This window comes from Centropristis striata, chromosome 21 (genome assembly GCF_030273125.1).
Source record: "Centropristis striata isolate RG_2023a ecotype Rhode Island chromosome 21, C.striata_1.0, whole genome shotgun sequence".
Lineage (NCBI taxonomy): Eukaryota > Metazoa > Chordata > Actinopteri > Perciformes > Serranidae > Centropristis > Centropristis striata.
The window spans coordinates 25319490-25343373 of NC_081537.1; the positions used below are offsets into that span (position 1 = coordinate 25319490).

At 38.7% G+C, this 23884-nt stretch overlaps 1 protein-coding gene across 1 annotated transcript in view; it reads right to left on the reverse strand.

The window, feature by feature from the left end:
- The window catches only part of LOC131959438 (corticotropin-releasing factor receptor 1-like), a 92459-nt gene that overhangs the window by 15947 nt on the left and 52628 nt on the right, over positions 1-23884 (reverse strand). The window contains exons 7-11 of the mRNA XM_059324637.1: positions 19449-19555; positions 9107-9227; positions 7672-7825; positions 4491-4551; positions 929-1001 (exon numbers count right to left, since the gene is read on the reverse strand). Of these exons, the coding sequence (XP_059180620.1) occupies positions 929-1001; positions 4491-4551; positions 7672-7825; positions 9107-9227; positions 19449-19555 (516 nt within the window). The remainder of the gene's footprint in view (positions 1-928; positions 1002-4490; positions 4552-7671; positions 7826-9106; positions 9228-19448; positions 19556-23884) is intronic.

The window sequence follows — 23884 nt, forward strand, 5'->3', positions numbered from 1 at the left end:
TAGAACATGTAAAACAGGAGAGTGGAGCTTTCTACACGCTGCAATAAAACGGTAACTTTTTAGTGAATTTTGGAGAAATCTACAAAATAAAGTAAAATAAACACCCAAATGTGTGTTTGGGATGTTTTCTCTCCACTACTCTGAAAGAGGACGTGTTATGGAAGAAAAACAGCCCAAAGCCTCAAACTGAGCATGAAAAAAAAGGATGTTTCTGCCTGCAGACTCTTGCCTTAAGGACAAAATTTGAGTAAATGTTCTCCCACCAGTGGACAGAGGGCAGCGATTTGGAGGCACAGCCAGCAGGGAGTAACTGTAGTCCAGACCAGAGATGACTAAATCTTGTACGAGGAGCCGGCTCAGTCCCCAGACACTCTGCAGAATCTGCAGGATCATCGTGCACGAGCCTGCTGGAGGGAGTGTCCGTCTGACTGTGTCACAATAACGCAGCTGCAGCAGAGGTCCTGCAGGTGCTGAACGTCCACTTTAACATGTTTTATTGCTCTATTTTAAAGTTGAGCAGCTGAATGTGGAGTGAGTGACAACACATGGTTCAGAAGAGTTAAAACCTGATGAAATGATGACATGAGAGCATGGAAAAGGTCCCCCAGGGGATGGAAATAACCCAGTTTTAGAGATAATTCTTAATAGGTGCAAACAAGACTGAACGCATTCTTGGATATCTTTCTCCTTTTCCAGAAGGATTCCCATATTTCTCGGAGCGAGCCAAGCCGCAGAGGTTTAACGTGGCGCTCGGTAGGTAAAGTGTCAGATCTTCACATTCATCATCTGCAACATGAAGAATGTGTTGCGGTTTCCAACATTTCACGCCCGTCAGGCGTTTTAAAGACATAATAAAGACTAATTGTATCAGCAGGTTTTTATGCAGAAAAGCTGCTGCTGCAGGATAAAAAGAAAGAGAGTCTCTCACCACTAAGACCAGGATCATGGGACCCTGGTAGATGTAATCTGTGTAAACACCAGCTCGCTTTCCAAACCAGCACCTGCAATCAAAACAGATCATATTATCAGTCAGGTTTTAAACAGGCATATTCATTACAAATAATAATATTCTGAGTGGTAAATGTAATATAATATTCTTCCTTTAATGGAGCCAAACAGGAGACTCACTCAATCTAAATATGCTTGAGGAGGAGCTGCGTTTCTTCTGACTACACTAATAAATGATCAGAGCTGTCAGCTGAGTGAACTTTATTTTAAGATCTCTAATCCTCTAAACATGTGATGCTAATGTTTCTTGCTTCCATTTCAGCTGAATTAGTCGTCTGGCGACTAAAGAGGCAAAGTCACTCATGGTTCTTCATAAAGAATTCATTATGTGTTGGAATTAATTCACTAATTTGTGCTCAGGATCTCAAACACATGTTTTCCAGTCAGCAGTTTACCCGTATTATGAATTATAGAGCGTGAGGGCTGATTTAGATCATAACTGGGTTTTATCTTCCTCAAACAAATGGAAACAACTCACAGTGTCCTGATACTGTGTTAAATACAAATAATCTTGTTTGCATAATCTTCTAGAAATGAGTGTTGTAACAAGGAGAAGGAGGCAGTTTGCTGCAGGGGAAAGCCAGATTAGATTTTAGATCATTTAAAAAAATAACAGTTGTTCTGGTTGATTTTTTTCACTTGGGAGTAAATCAGAGGAGGCTGCTGTTGTTCTGGATCTTTCAGATTGTCAACAGATTTCACAAAAAGTTGTCTCTTAACACTTTGTGAAGTCTCCACTCTATGTGACTGTCAGGCCCAACACACTGCTGCTGAACACACACACATCTTTAACCCTATAAAGCCAAGTGCATCATATTTGATACATACGTTTTTGAGACCTCTAAATCATCAGTGTGATATTTTTTTCCTTGAAAAACCTGATGATATAAATAAATTATCTAAAATCCCCACTTTGTATAGAGAGAGAGCAAAAACTGCTCAGTGTTGACCAATTATTCCTAAACATTTAATCCAAATGGCTATAATTTGGTGGTTTGATTCTGCAAACTGTCTTTTTAATTTAGAATTTCCTTAGAGCAACAAATTTCACAAAAATACCAGATGTAACAAAAATGATTTGCTGAAAAAAAATCTGTGATTGCTGTGTGAAAACTTCATATCGGCAGATGTATGATGTTGTTTTATATGGAAAAAAATATTTTGTTTGTTTGAGGAAAATGTTAAAAGGAAAGTCAAAGTTTTATTTGGTTAAAAATATTAGGTTTTATGTGATTATGTGAGTTTAAGAAAAGCAAACTGTGAGCAACAAATTGCACAAAAAGACCTGATGTATCAAATATGATCCAAATTAAATTCATATATGAAAATTGATATTGAATTGAAAAAAATGTTAGCCGGTTCAACAAGCACTCCAGTTTAGAAAATTTTGAATTTTCTGGCAATTATTTCACGGTTCAGGCTTTATAGGGTTAAAACAGCTCACAAATAAAGCTCTGTCATTTCCTAAATTACTCCAAAGAAATGTTGTTCAAGTGATGTCTGATGTGCATTCTCTTTGAGTCACACTGCGTCTTCTTTTTTGGATAGTCTAGAAAAAGCTAAGAAGATGTTTATTATGGTAAAATGTGCCTTAATGTCTAGATCAATCCTACAGAAAACTTTATGCCTAATCGTAAGTTCAACAAAGATGATATTTCATTTTATTTCATTTGAGCTTCTGCACGGTGACGAGACTTCCCTGCAGATTTTCAAATTACTTTTATCTGACTGCTGATAAATTCTCAAATCAACCATCACACTGTTATACTTGTAAATATGTGCAAATAAATACTGCTAGAATACATTTAGATGGAGTAATTTATGTATAACAACAAGAATCTAGTCAGACTGCTGGTCACATATTGTGATATCACTGCAGAATCTTGCAGAAGCATTATATAATAAAACCATACACAGGTGTGAAAACAAACATAAAGAGTTTGTTCTGTATGCTGTCATACTTGACATGCAGCAAATAAACTGATCTCACATTGTATGGATGCATATTATTCAGCTAAATTGTTCATTTTCCCAGCTTTGGAATTAAAACGAGCTCATACTTTGCTGCTCAGTCCAACGTCTCATTTTCATTAAACCAAAGTAATTCAGGATTTATTTGTTCTGCATTCTTACAAACATTCATGCAGGTTATTATATTTTTTAAAAATTAAACTAAGTTAGAGAGCCGCTTCCTAAAGCACCTGATCACTGTAGTTTTTATCACACACACAGGAGGAAAAAGTGCTTTTGTTGGGAACTATTTTCAGTGGCGAATGAATCCACATTTGGTCCTCGAGGGAGTATTTGTGGCAGCAGGACGGTGTGTGTGAATTAATTCAAAATAAACGATGAGTGTGTTACCCTGTGCAACTTATGAATGTGTTTTTTTACAGTTTGTAACAACAGAGGAGCTCAGTGGCACAGAGGAAGAAGATATATGAGGCTTTAATGCACACAGGGCTTGTTAATGGATGCAGGTGTGTGTTGTCGATCTGTTTATCTGTTGTGTTGCATCAGTTGTGAAGCAGCTAAATGCTGAGTCGGTTATTTGTCAGACTACTGTAGCTGGTAAATGCCGCTGATTCAGAGAAGAAGACGCTGGCTGGAAACGTTTCTGATTTGTTTACAATTAACAGTGGAGGAAATGTGAGCTGTGTGTGTGTGTGTGTGTGTGTGACATGCACACTGTTCCTTTGCAGAGGCCTCATTCCCAGAAACACGACCGCTCTCGGATATTGGAGAAATAATCACCTCTGTTTTTCAGCGCTGGCACAAACAGCAATCAGGTATCTGTGCTGCAGCAGAGACAGACAGCGAGCGGCTGGGCTCTGTCTCAGAGACGCTCTCAGCAGGTATTCTAAAATCTAAAGAATCTTTAATGTTCATGAAGGTCATATTCAAGGTTGTTTCATACATTTGTGTGGTTGAGTTGAATTGTTTGTGTAATGAAATTCTGAATGACTTTAAATGAGTTCTTTGCTTTTTATCGCCTGTTTTTGTTCTTTAGTTGAGTAAGTCTGTGTCTCCCTGACCTCCTGACACATCTGTAATTTTTCATTAACTAGATTTAATTGATGTTTTATGAGTGTGCAAATAAATAAATAGTTCAGATGTATTTTAGAATTAAGATTTGTTTGTTTCTGTGGCACAAAACCCTGAATATATAACAGCAAGTCAGAAGAAAATGAGCTCAGCTGTGGCTCCTTTAACTTAAATAAGATGTTTTTCCGTGCACATTTATAAAACGCTGCATTTTCACCTGTCTAATAGGTGCAGAGAGAGACACTCTGTATCAATAAACACTCCCTATCACGGAGAAATGGCCACGGGGCTAATGTGTAATTAAGAATATTGTACAATGCAAATGTGATTAGAGCAGGTTATTAATAGACATTCATCTCCTTAATGCAATACAGTTTGACTTTGTGGCTGTCCTTTTTATTAGCGGGTTCATGTAAGAGGAGGCACAACAAAGGACTTACTTCTCGTTGTCGTAGTAGAGCTTCCCGATGGCCCAGGCCACGATGATGGGGAATGGTATACCTGAGAGGGAAAAACAGACAAATGACAGGTTCTTCTTTCATCTTTCTCTGCTATTCAAATCACAAAATATCACTCGGGGGGGATTTCAAGCTGCAATATGAAATCCTTGTCTTTTTTCTCCTCACCAGCGCCTGCCAAGATCTGTCAGAACCTATTGTTGTTAGTGTGCTGTGATCCACAGATGCAAGCCAAGACATGTCACCATCTGAGCGTCTCTTTGTGAATGAATGAAAGGCCGGACTCCGGCTGATGCTAATGCAGAGTGATCGTCTGATTTACTGACTTATAGCAGTATAATAGAGCAGACAAACAGCCATTACCAGACCATGAAGACCTCGCCAGCCACCACGTCACACGTGGAAGTCTCGCATCCCTGGAAACTTTCCACTTCATTAGCAATATACTGTCATCAGCGTAATGTTAAACCTCGGGAAAATCTATTTCACAGCCTCAGATTACTTGAGAAATGTAATTTGTCTTGTTCTCATCTCTTGTCCGTGCCCCTCTGCTTTAATAATCTGTCTGCTCCTGAAGCCCGAGTTAAAGCGAAGCGAAGCAAATAAAATTTGATCTTATTTATGTTTTCACGGCTGTCCTGAGATGTGCTGCCATCTTTCCCTTCACACGCAGGCTTCACGCTGCCCCGGGGGAAATGTAATCCAGATGGCACAATACACCTAATCTCAGCAGCACATAGTTTAGTTTGACAGTGTGAAACGGGGTGTTAGTGAACTCCTCACAAATACGTTTCCCAGCTGCCACACCAAATCCTGCGATCTCCATCAAGTCAACTGCTCCATTGTTGGCTCAATCTGAGTCTGACCTTCAGTTTGTTCTGTTGGACTAAAATGGATCCAAACTGACTGGACTCAAACAGATTGGGACACGTTTAGAGACTGTCGCCTGCTGACAGATTAATATGAATTCCCCAATATTAAAGTAGAGCTAGAGGTCCGTTAGCCTAGCTTAGCATAAAGACTGGAAGCAACAAGCCTGTGATAGTAATTTTTAACCTGTCACCCACTGGTGTGTTGGCTCGCTTTGAAGCCTTGAATTCGTAATTTTGGCCATATTGGTTTTTTGCCTCGAGGACGTGTGTGGGTGGGATTTCCAGTGATGCTACATCATCAGCTAATCCTGGTGCTAGCTTCCTATATTAGTAAACAAGATCTGTATCAGACCTTTAATTCAGTCAATTGAGAAATAGATTTTTTTTCAATTTAAAATCCAGTTGAGCCCCAATAACAAGTGAATTCATAACATTAATAGTTCTTGGGAAATGCACCCTCCTAAGGGTCCAGTCCTCAAGTACACAGTTCGTTGAAGACAAAAATGAAGCTTTTTCTCTGTTTCTGGCCTTTCGTCCACACACAAACTGTATTTTAGGTCACTGAAAATTGAGCTTTTGTAAAACTGTTTTCAGTGTTGAGGGAAACCTGAGTTTTTGGTTTGTTTTGTCAGAGCGTGCGCCGTTGTGAGGCGTCACAAACGAGGCGACATTTCATGCAATTGCAAACAAACTTAAAGCAGTGATGGTTCTAACCTGCTGACAGGACTTTAAAATGTTGACACACGTGCAGTAACTTTTCCACTATATTGAGGAACAAGAGCGCCAGAATGCTCCACGGTGTGATGGATGCACTCTTGTAGCCAGGAAGCCTTTTTCGAAGCTTCTGATTCGCTAACATCTTCTTCTTCTTTGTGTGATTGTCCTACATGCTTAAGGGTCAGGGTTATATTGCTGCTCCACTTCAGTTGTGTTTCTGGGTTTGAATATGCTGATTCGGCTCTGGAGTTTGATGAGAACTTCATGATGCTCTTAGTCAAGCATGAAGACCGAAAGCATCCTGGCATGCAAGATTCCATAAAACCATATTTTGTTCCTTTTACGTTTCTGTTTGTGTACAGATTAAACAACCACGTTAATTTATGAGGTGTTGGTATGTGTACTTTTTGAACTTTGGATAGCAAAGTGAGATGTTTCACCACTGCATGCATCCTGCGTCCTGGCTCTCACTCCATATGAGTGGAATCAATCTGCTCCTTTAACTCTCAGCAAGAAAACAAATAAAGTGTTTTTACTGAGAATGTCTGAGGGGGCGTTCCCCCCTGAGCTGTTTGGTCCTCTTGAAACGATCTCTGTTGTTTTGTCTGATAGTCAGTTTGGTTTTTGCTGGTGTGAACGATCAAACGAACTCTGGCCCACTATAAAATGGGTGTCTGGGTTCTCTTCCAAGCGTTCTCGTGGACAGACGTTGTCTAATGATAAAGGCTCCAATTCAAATATGGTCAGCGATCACAGAACACACACACAAAAACGACCTCTGGGCGGAGGTACGGACATGGGCAATACAAATTGAATTGTGCAAGACATAGTATCTACCTCATCTATAATATTGTAGCATTTTCAGTAGTCATTTATTTATTTTTATACTTATTGATTACATCACATGTCCTTGTTCTGGTTTCTGTCCTTGTTTTAGCTCGGTGTTTTTTTGTTTTACTCATGTTGTTTTGTGTTATGATTGTCTTAACTATGCACCTTATGCAGTGGCACTTTCAACTTTGTTGTACAGTTGCCTATATAATGACAATAAAGGGTATTTGATTTGATTTGATTTGAACAAAGTGTGAACAATGATTTAGCCACAGAATGGATCAAAAACCACCAACAATACATTAAAGTGTAAACAGTGTCACAGATTCTGTCCAACAGATCAAGTGTTTACATGAAGCTCAGTAGTGAAGTAGGATTGTCAAAAGAATCAATACTCAAAAAAGTATTTTCAAAAGTATCGAGTATTTGAAGCTTGTTATCATAGTTGCAATTTCTTTTTGCACAACTGTTTTTTATTATAAATATTTAACCTGTGGTTCTGTTAATTTTTACATGTTGCATTTTTCTTGTTAATAAAAATATTTCTGTAAAATTTTGGGGTCTTTGTTTTTATCCTGGTGGTATCGAAAATGGTAGTATTGGTATCGAGTTGAAAATTTTAGTATCGTGACAACCCTAGTGTGAAGAAACCAAACCAGATGAAACACTTCACCACTGAATCACACTGAGTCCATCAGATTTACATGTTTTCATTGTTATTGTGTGTATCAGTTTGTACGTACACCAGCCGATGCAGATGAACATCCACTTGCGCAGCTTGTCGGTGGAGTAGGTGAGGACGATGGCGGTGTGGAGGTAGCAGCCCTCGCCGAACATCCAGAAGAAGTTGGTGGAGTGGAAATAGTTGAAGGAGGCGGTGACGAGACGGCACCACACCTGAAAAATGAATCCTTCTGTTAAACATTTTACAGTGTCTCAGAAATACTAGACTTTACCTAAATGACAAACATGTACTTTAAGTTATACGATCATCATTTCATCATGGAGTTGTTCCTTGAAGCTGTGGTGGTTTTTACTTGAATGAAAGAAACATGATCGTTTCCCAGCAACACACGGGAGAGAACTTCAAGGAAGTGAACATATGGAGGTTTTGGTAACAAACTCGGAGAATCAATGCCGAGCGCTATAGAAGCTGGTTGTTGCTCATGGCAACTTCACTGAATAAACATAATGCCTCTTGTTTTGCTCTAATTTGAAACCTTATTATCTGAAGCTCATGAATGCAGCAGCTGTCTCTTGAAACTCAATTGCTGTTGCGTCCTTGAAGGCACCAACAAAGAAGAAGTCTAAACTCTTTAACAGATAATTCATTCATTATTCAAACGCGTCTGAATGAAGGAACAGTTCGTTCATGAGAGATTGATCATCACACAAATCTTAAACATGATTCATAATTATTCAGTTTCATTCTTAAACTGCAGGTCACAGAGGATTTTATCTCACTTAACTGAAACAGGAGGAGAGAGAACATTTCTCTGGGTCTATTTTCAGCAGCAGATTCATTCACATTTGGTGTATTTGTGGCAGCAGGATGGTGTTTGCGGACTGAGTCAGAATAAACTACAGTGTGTGTTCATGGTAATGAAGGAACATGTCACTCAGTGCAACAGTGGCTCACTGCTCTGTTTTTAATAGTAACAATGGAGCTCTGTGGCTCAGAGGAAGCACATACAGAAGAAAATATTAGATCATTGTTTTTTTCAATTTTTTGTTCATTTCAATGCCTGGCACAACTAAAGGTACATTTGTTTGGACAAATATAATGAATACAACAAAAGTAGCTGATAAGAGTTTAATTTAAGAGCTGATATCTAGACATTTTCCATGGTTTTATTGATAATGATTTTGGTTATGATCAACAAAACCATAAAAAATGTCTAGATATCAGCTCTTAAATTAAACTCTGATCAGCTATTTTTGTTGTTATCATTATATTTGTCCAAACAAATGTACCTTTTGTTGGACCAGGCATTAAAATGAACAATAAATTGAAGAAAACAAGAGTGGTCTAATATTTTTTTCCATTACTGTATATATCAGGGTTTGATGCTCAAGCAGGATCAGTTATTGATTGTGATTAAGAATGAAAAATAAGCATATCACCGTCAGAAAAAAGTTTTCTAAAGTGTCTAAATCAGCAGATGAGTAAGAACGTACCACGTTGCTCTCGTGCACCTCGGGGCTCATGGTCATCTGGACGATGAACCAGGTGGCGTTCCTCAGAATGAAGGCAGTGATGAGGTTCCAGTGGATGATGTTTCTCAGGCAGCGGATGCTCCTGTGAGACGGCGAACAGGGCAGAACAAACTCTCGTTACCTCAGATGTTTTTGCTTCTTTTTCAACATTTCTCCTGCGGAGCCCATGAAAAGAATATGACTTCATACTGAGAAGGAGGATGAAAGATGTAAAAGCAAACTTGTGACCAAACTGGTGGGAAACACGTGAATTAAATATGTCTTCCTACTGAGTTTGGGTGTTCCTGTGTGTTTCAGACAGACATTAAACTCACAATGAAAAGAAATGTTCTGCAAACTGGATAAAACGAAAAGTTCAACATTCTGGGAATACATCCTTCACTGTCTTGTTGAGAGTTTCACAAGAAAATTGACAACAATCTCATATTCATGCACCAAATATTCTCCCAGAGCCTGAGGGGGATTAGCTTAGCTTAGCTTAGTTTAGCACAGGGATTCCCAAAGTGTGGTGCGTGGACCCCTGGGGGTGCGTGAGCTGCTGCTAGGGGGTGCACGAGATGAAAAATGTAATGGCGGTCTGATAATTACATTTTTTCCCCCCACACAATAAAGACATGTTATTAATTAATTAATAAATACAGGCTATTCAATTTTGTGTCATTTTTTGTTCATTTTTGCATCTATTTTGGTCATTTTGCATCTATTTTTTGGTTGTTTGGTCAATTTGTGTCTATTTTGATCATTTTGTGTCATCTTTGGTCATTTTTGCATCTATTTCTGGTTGTTTTGTGTCTTTTTCTGTCATTTTTACATGTATTTTTGGTCAATTTCAAAATGCACTTCATCTTATAATGAAGCGTAGAAGAAGTTATCTTCTTCCATTTCCTCTGAAAAGTGGTGATTATTTTATTATATGTGTGTTCTGGACATTTGAGCATGATTAAACATGCCTCCTTTAATATAGCTATAAAAAAATCGTATTGCATTTTGTTTTTTTGAAGGTGTGGGGGATTGGGGGTGCGTCAATCTGGTGGGGACATAGAAGGGGGCGCACGGCTAAAAATGTTTTCGAACCGCTGGTTTAGCATAAAGACTGGAGGCAAGGGGAACAGCTGACCGGCACATAAAACTAGATTTATTTCTCTGTTACATTTCTGTTTGTGTACAGATTGAAAAAATAAGATTTATAACACATTAATATATGAACTTTAGAGTTGTTGGTAGATGTGTTGGTTCCTTTAATTTGGCAAAAATCATATTCACCCTTATATTTATTCATATTCTGAGATCATGGTTGTTTAAGACGTTCAGTCATATTTATGGAAAAATCATGCAATTATGCCCCTTTAAAAAAACTGTGGATTTTCTGGAAATTTAAAAATAACTCAACCAAAAAAAAAAAAAGAAAAAAGATACATTTAAAAACAATACAATAATCATTTTATTCAGATTATTTACCCAGCCCTGTTGGTAGCTGTATTTTTCAGGCATTAGGGTTGCACCATTTGGAAAAAATATCTACTTGTGATTATTTTGACTGATAATAATATTGCAATATGATTTATGATATTGGACGGTGTGATACTCTTTGTATCATATGCTCGTTTTCATTTAAAGACATTAACATGATCAGGGTTTTTGTGAGGATTTCTACAGAATATGGTTTGTTGTTTGGGTCACTCTGCAGAAGAACAATACTTCAATCAGAAAAAATATCACGACACACAATAATATATATTGCACCTTCCTGTGACTTGGATATTACTCTTATATTGTGAATCGTGCATTAATCAAAGGCAAAGCTGCATAAAATCTGAGAAATGTCACCAATCTGTCAGATATGCAACCCAGCGGCAGACCTACTAAATTGCTGTGCATTATATCATAAACTCAGCGTATTATTTTCTATTTTTTTTTTCAAGGATTTCTAAAGGTTAAATATCTAAATCTAAAATTCATTATTTGCACATTAATTAAGCTGCCCGTTCTGTGAGCTTCAAGGTGTTTTAATGATGGTTATTATTATTAAAAATGATAATAATAATAATAATAATAAATAATAATGTTATTCTTGTAATGTTTATCTTCTTGTTTTGCCTCTTTATCACCAGGTGTTGTCTGTCTTTAGATGTTTAATGTCTGAAATGAGGAAAGTTTGTATAACTGATGTTCTCGTGCTTTAATAAAAATATTTGAAATATATTGCGATTAACCCATTAGGCTAAAACGCCTAGAAAAAATGCCAGTTTTTTTTTTTAGTAATTCTTCCTAATTTTTTGGTAATTCTGTGTCTTTTTTTTTTTTAAATTGTCTTTTTTTGGTAAATCTGTGCCTTTTTTGGGTAATTTTGTGTCTTTTTTTAATAGTGCAGGCATAGCAGGCATCATGAAGCTAAATTAACCTCCTCCTGGCTCTCAGACATGGGAGTGTATTAATATTCTTAGTGTAACCAAGCTGGTGGGAAATATCTGAATTAAAAATCTCTTTCTACTCAGTTTGAGTTATCTAGTGTATTTTAAACAAAGACATTAAGCTCAGAGTATTTATCTGCTCCTGTGAGATGATATAACCCTTAAAGTAATCTGAGGGAACCAGCTGATGAAGATGATGAATATGAATAAAGAAGAGATGAAGCCTCAAAGTAACATTTCCCATCGTTCCCCAGTTGCCCCTCAACCATAATATAACATCAAGTAACATTTAATTCCCACTCTCGTTTGTGTCGTGCCCCCGGACGTCTGATGTTTTTTAATGCTGTAAATAAATCGACCTTAGGACACAATTAAAAATCTGCCTCAGAGTGAGCGGGTCGAAAATAGCAGCACACGAGCAAACGGACAGAACAAACCAGCCTGGGTCACAGTAGTGACAGCTCCGTTTGTTGCCACCAGCTGACGGCCTCATCAGCACTTCCTCCTCCACCGACCATGAATCACATTATTTAATTTTTAAGCATGCATCAATTGTTAATCGGTGTCACTTGCACTGGCTGAGCAGACGGGCATGAGCAAGGTTTCTGTGCACATTGTGCCGCTTTAGTTTACCTTTTATTAACCGTGGAACTCTTAAAGACAATAACAGCCTCATTATTAACACAACAACATGCAGAGAAATGCAGCTGCAGTTTGGAATAATTATATCATTACGGAGTGGAAGAAGAGCAGCCTTAAGGGCTTAAAGAATATATAAAGTTATGCGTTGCAAATCTTACTGTCCCACAAATAAGCAGCTTGTTTCCTCACTGTGTCACACCTACTGGAGCTTCCAATAGTATCACAAAGGCAACGGCTGCTGTGCCAGGAGGGTTTTTTTCCCTTTTAAAACAGTCGTATTCATTATGGCGTGTGACCTCACTTCCTTTGGCACCCTGCCAGTTCGGTCAGCTCGGCCTGATGGGTAATAATTAAGAGGAATCCCTCCTGCAGATAAGTCACAGTGAGATAAATAAAACGTCTCTCTGTTAAACTGCTCTGCTGTTTATTGTTCTGGGAGTCATGATGAGTCATAACATATATTACAGTATTAATACTATAGTGCTGCTATATTATTATGTGTTTGTTTTCTATATTATACTAAATATCATGGTATTCTTTTCCATTTCAATGATACTGTATATATATATATATATATATGTATATATATATATATATATATATATATATATATATATATATATATATATATATATATATATATATATATATATATATAAATGAGACTTCATTGACCCCAGAGAGAAAACTCTCAGCGGCAGAACAAAAGGTAAGCAAGCAGATAAAGAACAGTTTAAATCAAATGAATAAAACATGATACTAATTAAAGATTAAGATTCTGATATTAAAAAGAGCTTTATACTATATAAACATTAACATCTTATACATAGTGTATATATACATATACATAGTGTATATAGCTATTGTATTTTATTAATGCATTTGTGTTTTTGTCTTGTTTGAATCTTGTATATATATATATATATATATAGTGTATATATATATATATATATATATTATTGGATTTATTTATTTGTATTTTTGTCTTATTTGTTATCTTGTATGAATATAGTGTATATAACTATTATTATTATTATTGTTTTATTTCATTGTTAATTTATTTGTATTTTTGACTTGTTTTTATCTTATATGCATATAGTGAATATATGAATATAGCCCATGTAGTCCATTGTAGGAGTAACGAAGGTAAGAATAGCTAGTGCTGAGTGTGTGTGTGTGTGTGTGTGTGTGTGAGTGAGAGAGAGAGAGAGATAGTGACGGTGTCAGTGAATGTAGGTTTGTGTAGACGAGTAAACTAAACTAAGAGAGCTCTAAGTTTAGCGGTGTGAGTCTGGGAACTACAGAGGAGGAGCAGACGTCACTTATTTTGCTGCTTTTTGTGGCTGTAAATAAAACATTCGGGCCCAATTTCATTCTCCCCAGTATAGCTTTCCACTGAAGGAAGGTAAATGACACAGAAGTGCATGAGAAAGAGAGAGAGAGACAGAGAGAGAGGGGGAGAGAGTTTCTTCAGCCTCCTGCTGATAACTTTAACAGAAAATGCTTCATAAATGTAAACAAAGCGCTCTGCTCCGTTCACGTTTCTCCTGATAAATAAATGTGTTCTCTGATGTAGTAAAACACCTGATACAGCCTGAGCGGAATGATCAAGTGTTTCATAACCACGTTTTCCCCGCCGCCAAGAATCCACTAAGAGATTGACAGTCCAATCAGAACGAGCCCTAATATACTTTATGTAGCTGTTTTATATTTGTCCTGTGTTTTATACCTTGTTTCATCTTTATATATCACCCAACTACTCAGCTTTTTTGCCTCTTGAGCTGAAGAGAATTTCCACAATCCATATCAACACACAAAATAGAGGAGAACACTATATTGCAAATAATATAATATAAAAGTAGAATTATTCATTATTATCATTCATATTGACAGCAATACACCTATCATACTGCATATAGTTCGCACATATAGCTGGAAAATAAATGACCTTTATAATCCAATATATCGTGATGTATATGTTGTATACAGCTAGAGTATTTTATTTAATTTAAATGTATTTCCCTCCCTGTACAGCATGTGTGATGACTCACTGTGCTCCCCCCCTCCGTCATGTTCCCTGCCTTCGTTAGCCTGAGTGTGGTTGTAGCTGCTGCAGAGATATCACGGGGTCAGAGGTGTGTGTTTGAATATCCGCTGGCAAAAAAACCTGTTTACATTTCTAAAAGAGGTTGGCTGCACTCTAATTTATTAATGTGTTCCTCTTCCTGGTCCAACAGCGCGGGTGAGGCAGGTGTGGGTCAAGGTGAACGGGTCGCCCTTGTGCTTGTCCAATCGGATCTCTGAACAGTTTGATTAATTCTCTCCTGAAGTTAGACCTTCTGCCTGCAGATGAAGTTGCAAAGACATGACTTGTATCCAGCTTCCAAAGAGTGAAAATCTCATTTATTTCCGTGCATATGAAGTGTGAGGTGACTGACAGTTGGAGGCTTGGATGGACGTCCTACACAAACTCTCCTGGTTGATTCATCAGAACAAAAGAAGCTGTGTTAGAAATATCTGCTCGGTGGCTGCTGACAGTCGTTTGCTTGTTTTTGTTAAGCTAAGCGCATCAACGCACATCAATAAGCCGTCACGTCACGACAGCACCGACTCAAATGTCTCCAGTTCAGTCGGTTCAGTCTGCTGTCCAAAACATAATCGCTGTTTATGAGCTTCAAATAATAACAGCTCATATACAACCACACGTGTGCATCATAAGCACTTCTGTGGGCTGTGAGACCTTTTAGGGTTTGTGGCAGGAAAGGATCCGTCTTGTGTGAGTACGACGTCACACTCTCAGTGTAATCAGGGCGAGAAAAGAGGTCGTGGTTCTCAGGTGGGCGGGGCGAGGACAGGAGAGGAGACACTTAGACCTTGTCCTCACATAATGGGTATTTTTAAAATAGCTTCTTCTGTGTCTTTATGCCTTTCGTCTGAAAAACTCGGGCCAAGGTGGAGATTTTCAGAGCGATCGATGTACGAGTGCAGCCCGTGCTGCAGGCAGGAGCCTGAAAACAGCTTTTCCCTGAAAGCTACCTGACTGCTGAAAGCTTATATTTCTTCTACTTTCTTGAATTGGACACAGTGGCTGCAGGATGAGGGTTATACTGCTGCTGGTGGGTTTGACATGCTCTCAGTGCTCCAGTTGTTTATGTGTTGTCATGCAGACAGAGCTGTGTGGACAGGGCCTTGGTTACAGGAGAGAGGAACATGTTGATGACTGAAGATGTTTGAGCAGCAAAACTGTCGACCAAAAAGGAAAAATGTTTGGGCAAAAGTGGTGAGAATTAAAAAACAACAACAATGTTAACTGCCAGACATTTTAAAGTTCGGCTAAAAGTTGGTCTATGAAGTTTGGACTACCTGACGAACAAAGACAAATAGATGATTATTGTAAATGTTGTAAATACATATTTACAATTATGTTGTCTGTTGTGTCTGTCAAATAACTTATTTTGTTTAAAATAAATCTGTCCTCTGTTCTCTAAGTTTGCAATATCAAACAAAAGTCGCCCAAAAGACAGCTTGGTCTGTGTCGACTGGCTGAGCTTTATGATTGGAACTAAACCCAAAATACTAAAAAGTAATTTTTCTTTGTTACTAGTCCTGTAATGTTACGTTTCCCCACTCACAGTCTCCATGTTCCTCAGCTGTCTGTGCGTGTGCCCAGAACTACAATACATCATCCCCACCAGTCTAATAGGAAGAGCAGTGTCTGTATGTTTAACAATATTAAAATTATTAATTAATACCCTGGAAAACCGAGATACCGGTGATACCGTGATACTGCCCTAAGACCAACCAACAGATAGGCCTGTAATGATAACACATTTTTTAGGATGATATATTTTCCTAGAAACTATCAGGATAAACTATCGTTGTATCGATGTTATTTTACGTCAATAACGATATTAAATAACATAAATAAATAAACTACAACCAAAGCAAATAAAATAGACTTTCAGGCTCTGTTAACAAAACATTGTGATGAGATAATCATTATGTATTATATTATTTAATTATTAAGATAACATATAAACAGCTGGAATGGCTGCTCTGGGATTTTTTTTTTTTTTCTCCAGCAAAGCGTGCTGCCTGTCCAACATTTGCAGCTTTACTTTAAACACAACGCAAAAAGCACAAAAAGTCACGAATGTAAACGACAATATATTGAGTCCAGAAAAAATCTATCGTGTCCATTTTTATATATCAAACGATAAGTTGATATAGTAATTATAGTGACAGGGACCAACAGATAGAACCATCTCTGAGGTTTATGATGTTATACTTGCTGTCAACTCCTGAACCAGGAAGATCTAGAGCAGGGGTCGGCAACCTGAGGCTCCAGAGCCACATGTGGCTCTTCAGGCCATCTACAGTGGCTCCCTGTTGCTTTGACAAAAAAAAAGATATGGAATTTGTCTAAAATTAAATCCACATTGTTGTCGTGATTTTTACATTCTCCAATTGTAAAAATATGTACCCTATAGACAGGAAAAAATATATATTTTAGTCGACTTAAATGTGCATCATAGCCTATGACCATCTGGCCCTTTGCCCTAAATTTTTTGCCCAAAATAGCTACAACAGAAAAGACAGTCAGTGCTTCACGATGAGTGATTTGCTATATTTGCAGCGAGAAATTAGCATATTACTTTCTCAAAGAAGCGGCTCCAGAGGGATTTTTCTTTCTGTTTTTTGGCCAAAAATGTCTCTTTTCATGGAAAAGGTTGCTAACCCTTGATTTAGACCTTGGAGAGGGACTCCCAGTACTGTGGGACTGTTGGTGATTTCTCTAAACTGCATTCAGGATATAGGTTATTTCAGTTCAATAATTAATACCAGATTGATCTCAGCCCTTCCAAGCTACATGAGTTTAACCCCAATCTCTCATACCTCTGTTGTCGATGTGTTCTAGTTGAGGGTATTTTCCTACATTTAACTTGGCGGTTTAGTAAACTACAGTGTTTCTGGCAGGAGATCTGTGATGTTTAATCTGCAGTCCATGGAGTTACTCTCCCAGTGGATCCCATTTGGCGTATCTGCCTTTTGGGCAACTTCTTAAATTCCAATGTTACATACAATCACTCCATCAAGCGGACAGAAACCCTGCTAAATATTGCCAAAAATGTATTGCAGTGAAATGGAAGTCAGATCTCCTGTTGGCAGCCGGACTGTGGCTCTGAAACTGTTGTGTGCCTCTGGAAAAGATAACTCACCAAGGAATAAGTCAAATGTGTCAACCTTTTATCAACCACATGGCTGAATGACCGTCTGCAGGGTCTCTCCACACTAGGGTTTTACTTAGTCTCAGTATTTACATTTTTATTGTATCTGTTACGTTATTTGTGAGTGTGGTTGTGTGGCTGTGTTGTTTGTATACTATTACAATAGGGAAGTCATGAGAGCTGGTACTTTGGTAAAAGTCCATATCTAAATTCAGAAAACGTGCTGATTCTTGTTTTTCTAGAGTAGCACAGGTACTATAACTTTGTACCTGCAGGCTGCAGGAAACCAGGACACAGAGGAAACTGATTGCCCTTCTACCATCAGCATTGTCCACTGATGTTTGAGCAACAATACAGTCCTGCAAGGCTGTCAGCTGAACATTAACACATCCATTCAACCACACAATGCACCATCCTTTTGAGCCATAACCTTTTCACAGAGCTTTTAACCAGAAAGGAGTAACAACACAGCAAAGCTTTCAGTCTCCTGTGAGGGCAACTGGTCACTGACGCTGGAGGACACACAGCTGATGGATTCTGTGCTGAAGATTTGTTCATACATGCACAGAACACTTTGCTGAAGGTGCATTTTGATAGTAACCATCCAAACACAGAGCTTTAAATATTGCAAAACTGATTCACGTTTAGACAATTAATCAGCTTTTGTTTAATTTAAATAAACTGTGAAGACAGCTGAGTATCACAGTATTTAGAGCCAACGACATAACCAAACTGGGTTGTTTAGTAAATACAAGGTTGGTACTGTGTGAACTTTTGCACGTCCCTGCCTAAAACTGTAGAGCTCATTCAATTTAAAAACAGGTTTAGTGTGGATATTTTTATCGTCAATGTTTCAGTTTGATTTATGTTTCTTGACTGTTGCAGTATTTGCTTTTTTTTCTCTCCTTCTCTGTTTATTGTTATGCACCAAAATACCAAGGTGAATTCTTTGTCTGTGAAACCTGACTGACAATAAACTGATTCTAAAGCACGGTGCACTCAGGGTTAAAGCAGTAAACAGCAGATATAAATGCAGTTAGTTTCTATATCAACTTATTTCACTGAGCTGAGAGGAAAAAGAGGATTTCTATAATGACTATAATGTAAACCTACAGTATCGTTAAAGTTCTGCAGGAGAGTCCTGTGTTTCTAAGTTGAGGATATCTTGAGAGGAAAACCTTGAATTTCTGTCTCAGAGTGCAGTTTCTATTCTGTTTCGCTGTCACCTTACCGACGCTAAAAATGTTCCAACTGTCATTCGGGTGTTTTTTTAGGGATGAACTTTTCAGCGGCGTCAAAAAATCCAGCTCTCCTCTCCGCTGTAATCCTTTCCACTCGCTCCCTCCAGTTCCACAACACTGAGCACGAGTGTCAACCTTTCTCTCCATCACGCTGGCAGCGGCAACCTTCCCTTAAATGGTTCTCAATCTCATTAAAAAGTGAAGAAGGTGAGTAATAAATGCCAAACTCCTTCACTACCCTGCTGCCATTTTTAGCCTGGCTGACACTTGTCCCCCTCCCCCCCTCCCTGTCCAGGCCACACAAACATGGCTTGTGCATAAACGCTGTCCTGTAGAGCTTCTATTTATTATGTCTCCCTGTGGCCTTTCATGCTTTTCTCACCCCCCGGGGGTGTCTCGGGGATCGATAACAGCCCCGGCTGTTGAGGGTGCTAAGACCTTTCTGTCGTTAACGCTCGGTTTATTTCGGTTTGTCAGAGAAACCCATTCCACCTCCACCGGTTGTCCCAGCAGACCTCTACAAGGCTGTTTTGGTTTTCTTCCCGAGATGGGTCTATTATTCCCATTTGTGGGGGAAATGTGCCCTAGTTTTTGCGGGCGTCTAAACCCCTTTACATCTGTGGGATTGAGATAGGGAAGGTTTCATCCCATGACCAAACGGTTTTTGAATAAGAACGAGAGACGCTTTGAACGAGGGATCTTGAGAATACTGACGTTTCTGTCACATCTCGGATGTCTTTAGGATTATCAGCGGACTGGTGGCAGCGGGACCAACACTTACCTCAAACACAAGAAGAGGAAGAAGGCTACGAGCAGAGCCACCATGGAGATGCAGTGACCCAGGAAGTTTATGATCACAGCTATTTGGTAGTGCATCTTGCCTTTTTTCTGCAGGGAGAAAGAAACACAGGATGAGCCGTTTGGGGTATTTCAGATTTATAGAAACAATATTCAGGATAAGAAAAGGGACTTCAAAGACTGAAGATCCTCTTTGGTCTAGTTCCCTTTTTTATTTTTTATTTTTTAGAGCCGACCCCCGCTGTGTTTTCGAACAGAGACTGGTTTCCAAACTTTTGCATTAAAAAATGAATAAAAAATGTGATAAGACTCAAGTTTGAAGCTCTGGTTTTTAATTACTATAACACTGATAATAGCGGCACTGTGTATTCAGTGTAATACATGATATAAACAGGCAATGTAACATATAGCATAGCTGCTATTTGTAATTAGACATGTAAACCCTCCCACATAGAAGCAAGACACCCACACTGACAGATGTTTGTAGGCATTTTTCTCCTTTTGTTTGTTTTTGTGTTTTTTTAGTCTTTGTGGTCACCGTATGTCTCCTTGTGCTAGTTTTCTATCTATGTGTTATTTCTTATTTTATCATCTTGTGTCTCTTCGTTGTTGTAGTTGTTTATTGTCTCTTTGTACTTGTTTTGTGTGTCTTTGTGGTAATTTTACATCTCATTGTGATCATTTTGCAAATTCTGTGGCTGTCTTTTGTCTATGTGGCCAATTTCTATCGCTGTCTCATGGATGTTTTGCATCTCTTTGTGCTCATTTTTTTGGCTCTGTGGTGGTTTGTCAATGCTTCATGGTCTTTTTTTCGTGTTATTTGTTCCTATTTTTTCGTTTCTTATGAGGGCTTCTTGTCTCTTTCTGGTTATTTTGTATCTCACACAGAGGTTCTGGCCCTGGGGTCTTGGGTCTTTGCCTGCTAAGCTGTCCAGTGATCGTTCTACCTATCACTACTGTTGCTAATCAGGCCAATTTCAGGGTTGACTATGCCATCTCTGGCCACCCATCTGGTCCCCCCTCTGGTTTTGAACATGAATACTGGGAGGCTGGCAAGTGGGCACAGACTCACATATACCCAAACCCCATGAGACTTTGTGGTACTGCAGCTGTAGATGAAGGTTTTACGGAAACACAGAAACATCTTCCTCTGAATCGCTGCCTAAGACCACTGTCTGTGACTCAGATATCCATTGTGATCGGATTTCCCCACACTACCAACAGTAATCTGTGCTGTAAGTGGATTTATGTAACCTACTGGTGTCTACGCCGAGATTAAATGTGGACATTTTAATCCCTGCCCCTCCCACCCAGAAACACGTCATCCCATTCACTTTATTTTGGAGCAGCAGCTCAAATCTTTAATTCTTTAACTCTAAGTCTGTAGTGGACAAATGGTTTGTATCATGATCCTAGTACTCTTTACTCTCTGATGCATGACTCCATGTCTGAATGATACTTTAATACTTACAGGGACAGATATTAGTGTGATTGGTTTAATAAAAAAATTATTTGTCACCGCCCTTCAAAAAGACTCAAGCTCATTACAGAATGAGACAGATGACAATGTGATGATTATAAAACATTTTCTGATCGGCTCCTCTGGAGTGAAGGTTTGACTTATTTCAGGCATATACTGTTAATCTGTTTGGGGTTATTCCAGGAATATTCTTTTTACAGAATAATTCTGCAACATGTCTCTCAGAATGTGCAAAAATGTAATACACTTCTTACATGTCATCTGTACTAAAAGCTCCTTGAAACATGACAATCACGCTCTTAAAAAAGAGACTGACAAGGTATAAAAGAGCTGAGAAAGGCTTGGAAAGTAACTTTACTCCTAGTACAACTGTCACAAATTCAAAGTATCACTTTACTTCAGATTTTCAGCACTTTAAGTTGTCCAATGTCATGGCAATTTAAATGTATTGTATTTTTTTTTTTACTTTTCTACACTGATCTGACAGCTATCTACCAATTAAGATTTTACACAAAATAAAAAATAGAAACTAGAAAACGGTATATATGAATTTGAGTTTAACGACTTTGGTCACTTTGAGATCTGAGAACTGTGACAGCATTCATCACTTTTACGTTTTGTTTCACAAACTAAACAATAATTACATTACATTAATCCAGAAAACGACAAGCTGGTTGATTCATAATGATAATTTGTTGCAGTCCCATATAAACCAGTTTTAAATCAGATCATGCTTAAACATTAATGCATGAACTTGTTTACTATATAAACTCACATGAGACATTTTTATTCTATTGAGTATTTTTAATGCTAGGTAGATTTTCCTAATTATACTTACATACGTTTACTTAAGCATGCAAGACATTTACTTGTAATAGAGTATTTTAACAGTGTGGTATTAGTACCTTTGCTTAAATAAAGGGTCTGGATACTTCCTCCACCACTGGATGCAACAGACTTCAACATCAGTGTTTTGTTTTGTTGTCAGGCTAAATGCTGTGTTTTGTTGTTGAAACAGTGTGATGCAAATTTTAGAGAGACCTGACAAGTGAAATCAAATCAAACAGTGTTGTTAAAAGCGAGCTGAACCACAGAACACATTAAGCTAATATGAGGCTTCAGCTGTCTGAATTAGACAATGAATGTGGGAATTTTTACCCTGGGAGTTGTTTATGTGTATTGTCCCAGTAAAAAAAAACCTAAATAAAGCTACTAGGACAAATCCCCACGCAGCAGTTAAACGCATTTCTCCACCAAACATGGAATGTAGATTGTGCCCTTCATCTTTCACAGCACAGTCAGGCTATAAAAGGATGATTTCAAGGGTAGCATGACAGGAGGGATAATTACAATGATTAGTGACTACAGAGGAAGGGTGATCGTTCAATGTACATACGAGCATGTGCGCAGTAATATAGACTTGAAAAAATCAGTCAGAATCAGTCTTTTAACAGACTGCAGGACTGCCAGCACATTAGCACATAAATCAAGCCAACAGGAGGTTTTAAACAGATAGCAGAGCTCAGAGAGGAGGGGGTGGATGACAAGTGGATAATATAAGACCCACCCACCACTAGCCTCAGGTCTCTGAGAAAATGTGTGGGCCACGAGAGTCGAACCCAAACCTGACTCACTCTCCTTCTATAAGACACAACAAAGACACTTATCGTATATTTGAGAAAATAACCTCGAGCAAGTCCCAAAAGGAAAAGAGGATTTTTTTTTCTCTCAAACAAACTTTCCAATAAGCCTTTGATCCACACAGTTTCTCTTCCCAATGGGACCACTGCATATCCGGTTCAATACAGGCTGAACTTTAAAGAGAAGCTACTTCAACTCCCCCTCCTTTTTCCCCTGATGTCAATCACGCCGCCGCTCCCACTCTGTGATTTATTTCATGGCCACAACAAGCAAAAAAATCAAACACACATTTATAAAAGGTCAGACAGTCTATATCCATCTTCTGCAGGGATCGATTGGGCATCCGACTCAGTCTCTCTCAGAAAACACTAAATGAAGGGCTTCCTTTCACAACATGCTCACAGATCTATAAAGTACAAATGACAACAACTGTACAACTGCGTCTGGTGACCTAATGGACAGCTTAACATTCCTTCACAAGTTAGACAAAGTCCTGCAAGCAATAATTATAGTTTTCTGAGGCTGCAATCGCACCGAGCTGCATCCTGCAGGGCTGAAAAGTGCAGCCAATGGGGAAGTGCCAAAAAAATTCCTCGACCTTCCACTTGAGACAGGCTACAAAAGGAGTCAGTCCTGATAGCCCCCCGGGTTAAAAAGCCAAAATTTACAGCAGAAATAAACATGTTTACAGCCTGGTAGAAAAAAAAAACAGGCTACAGTTTTGGTCTCTGTAGCTATTCTCCTTCATGACAACTGTGAATTTTTTAAAACTCACCCATTTATCTTAAGGCTTAAATGTATACATAATTAAGGGCATGGCTGCTCTGAGTGACAGGCGGCTGCCCTCACAGGTGGCTCGCCGCTGAATTCAATCCACCTCAGCTCACCCACGCTCGATCTCTTTGCCCCCTTTTTGGATTAGCTGGGAGTTTGGAGGAGTCACCCACTGCAACGGTGGCACAGACAGAGCCACGGGAGTCACCCACTCTGAGCTTCATTTCAGCTATTCGGAGACTACATCCATATTTTATACAGTTTATGATTCAAGCCATGTTAGGCTTTGCAGCGAAAACGCCATCCTCCCCTCCCCCCATGCATTCCTCCTGTTCTTCTCAATGTGGGTAGCGCGTTTGGGCTGCAGCGGTGGGGGATGCCATGGAGAAAAAAAAAGCAGAGGCCTGTGGCAAACAGCAGCAACTTTTAGAGAAATGCAACCTGACGTCACGCCGTGGTGGCCAATCACATTACAGACGCCATGTTCTGCTGTTTACCAAGCAACTGTGAAGATTGAAGAGCTT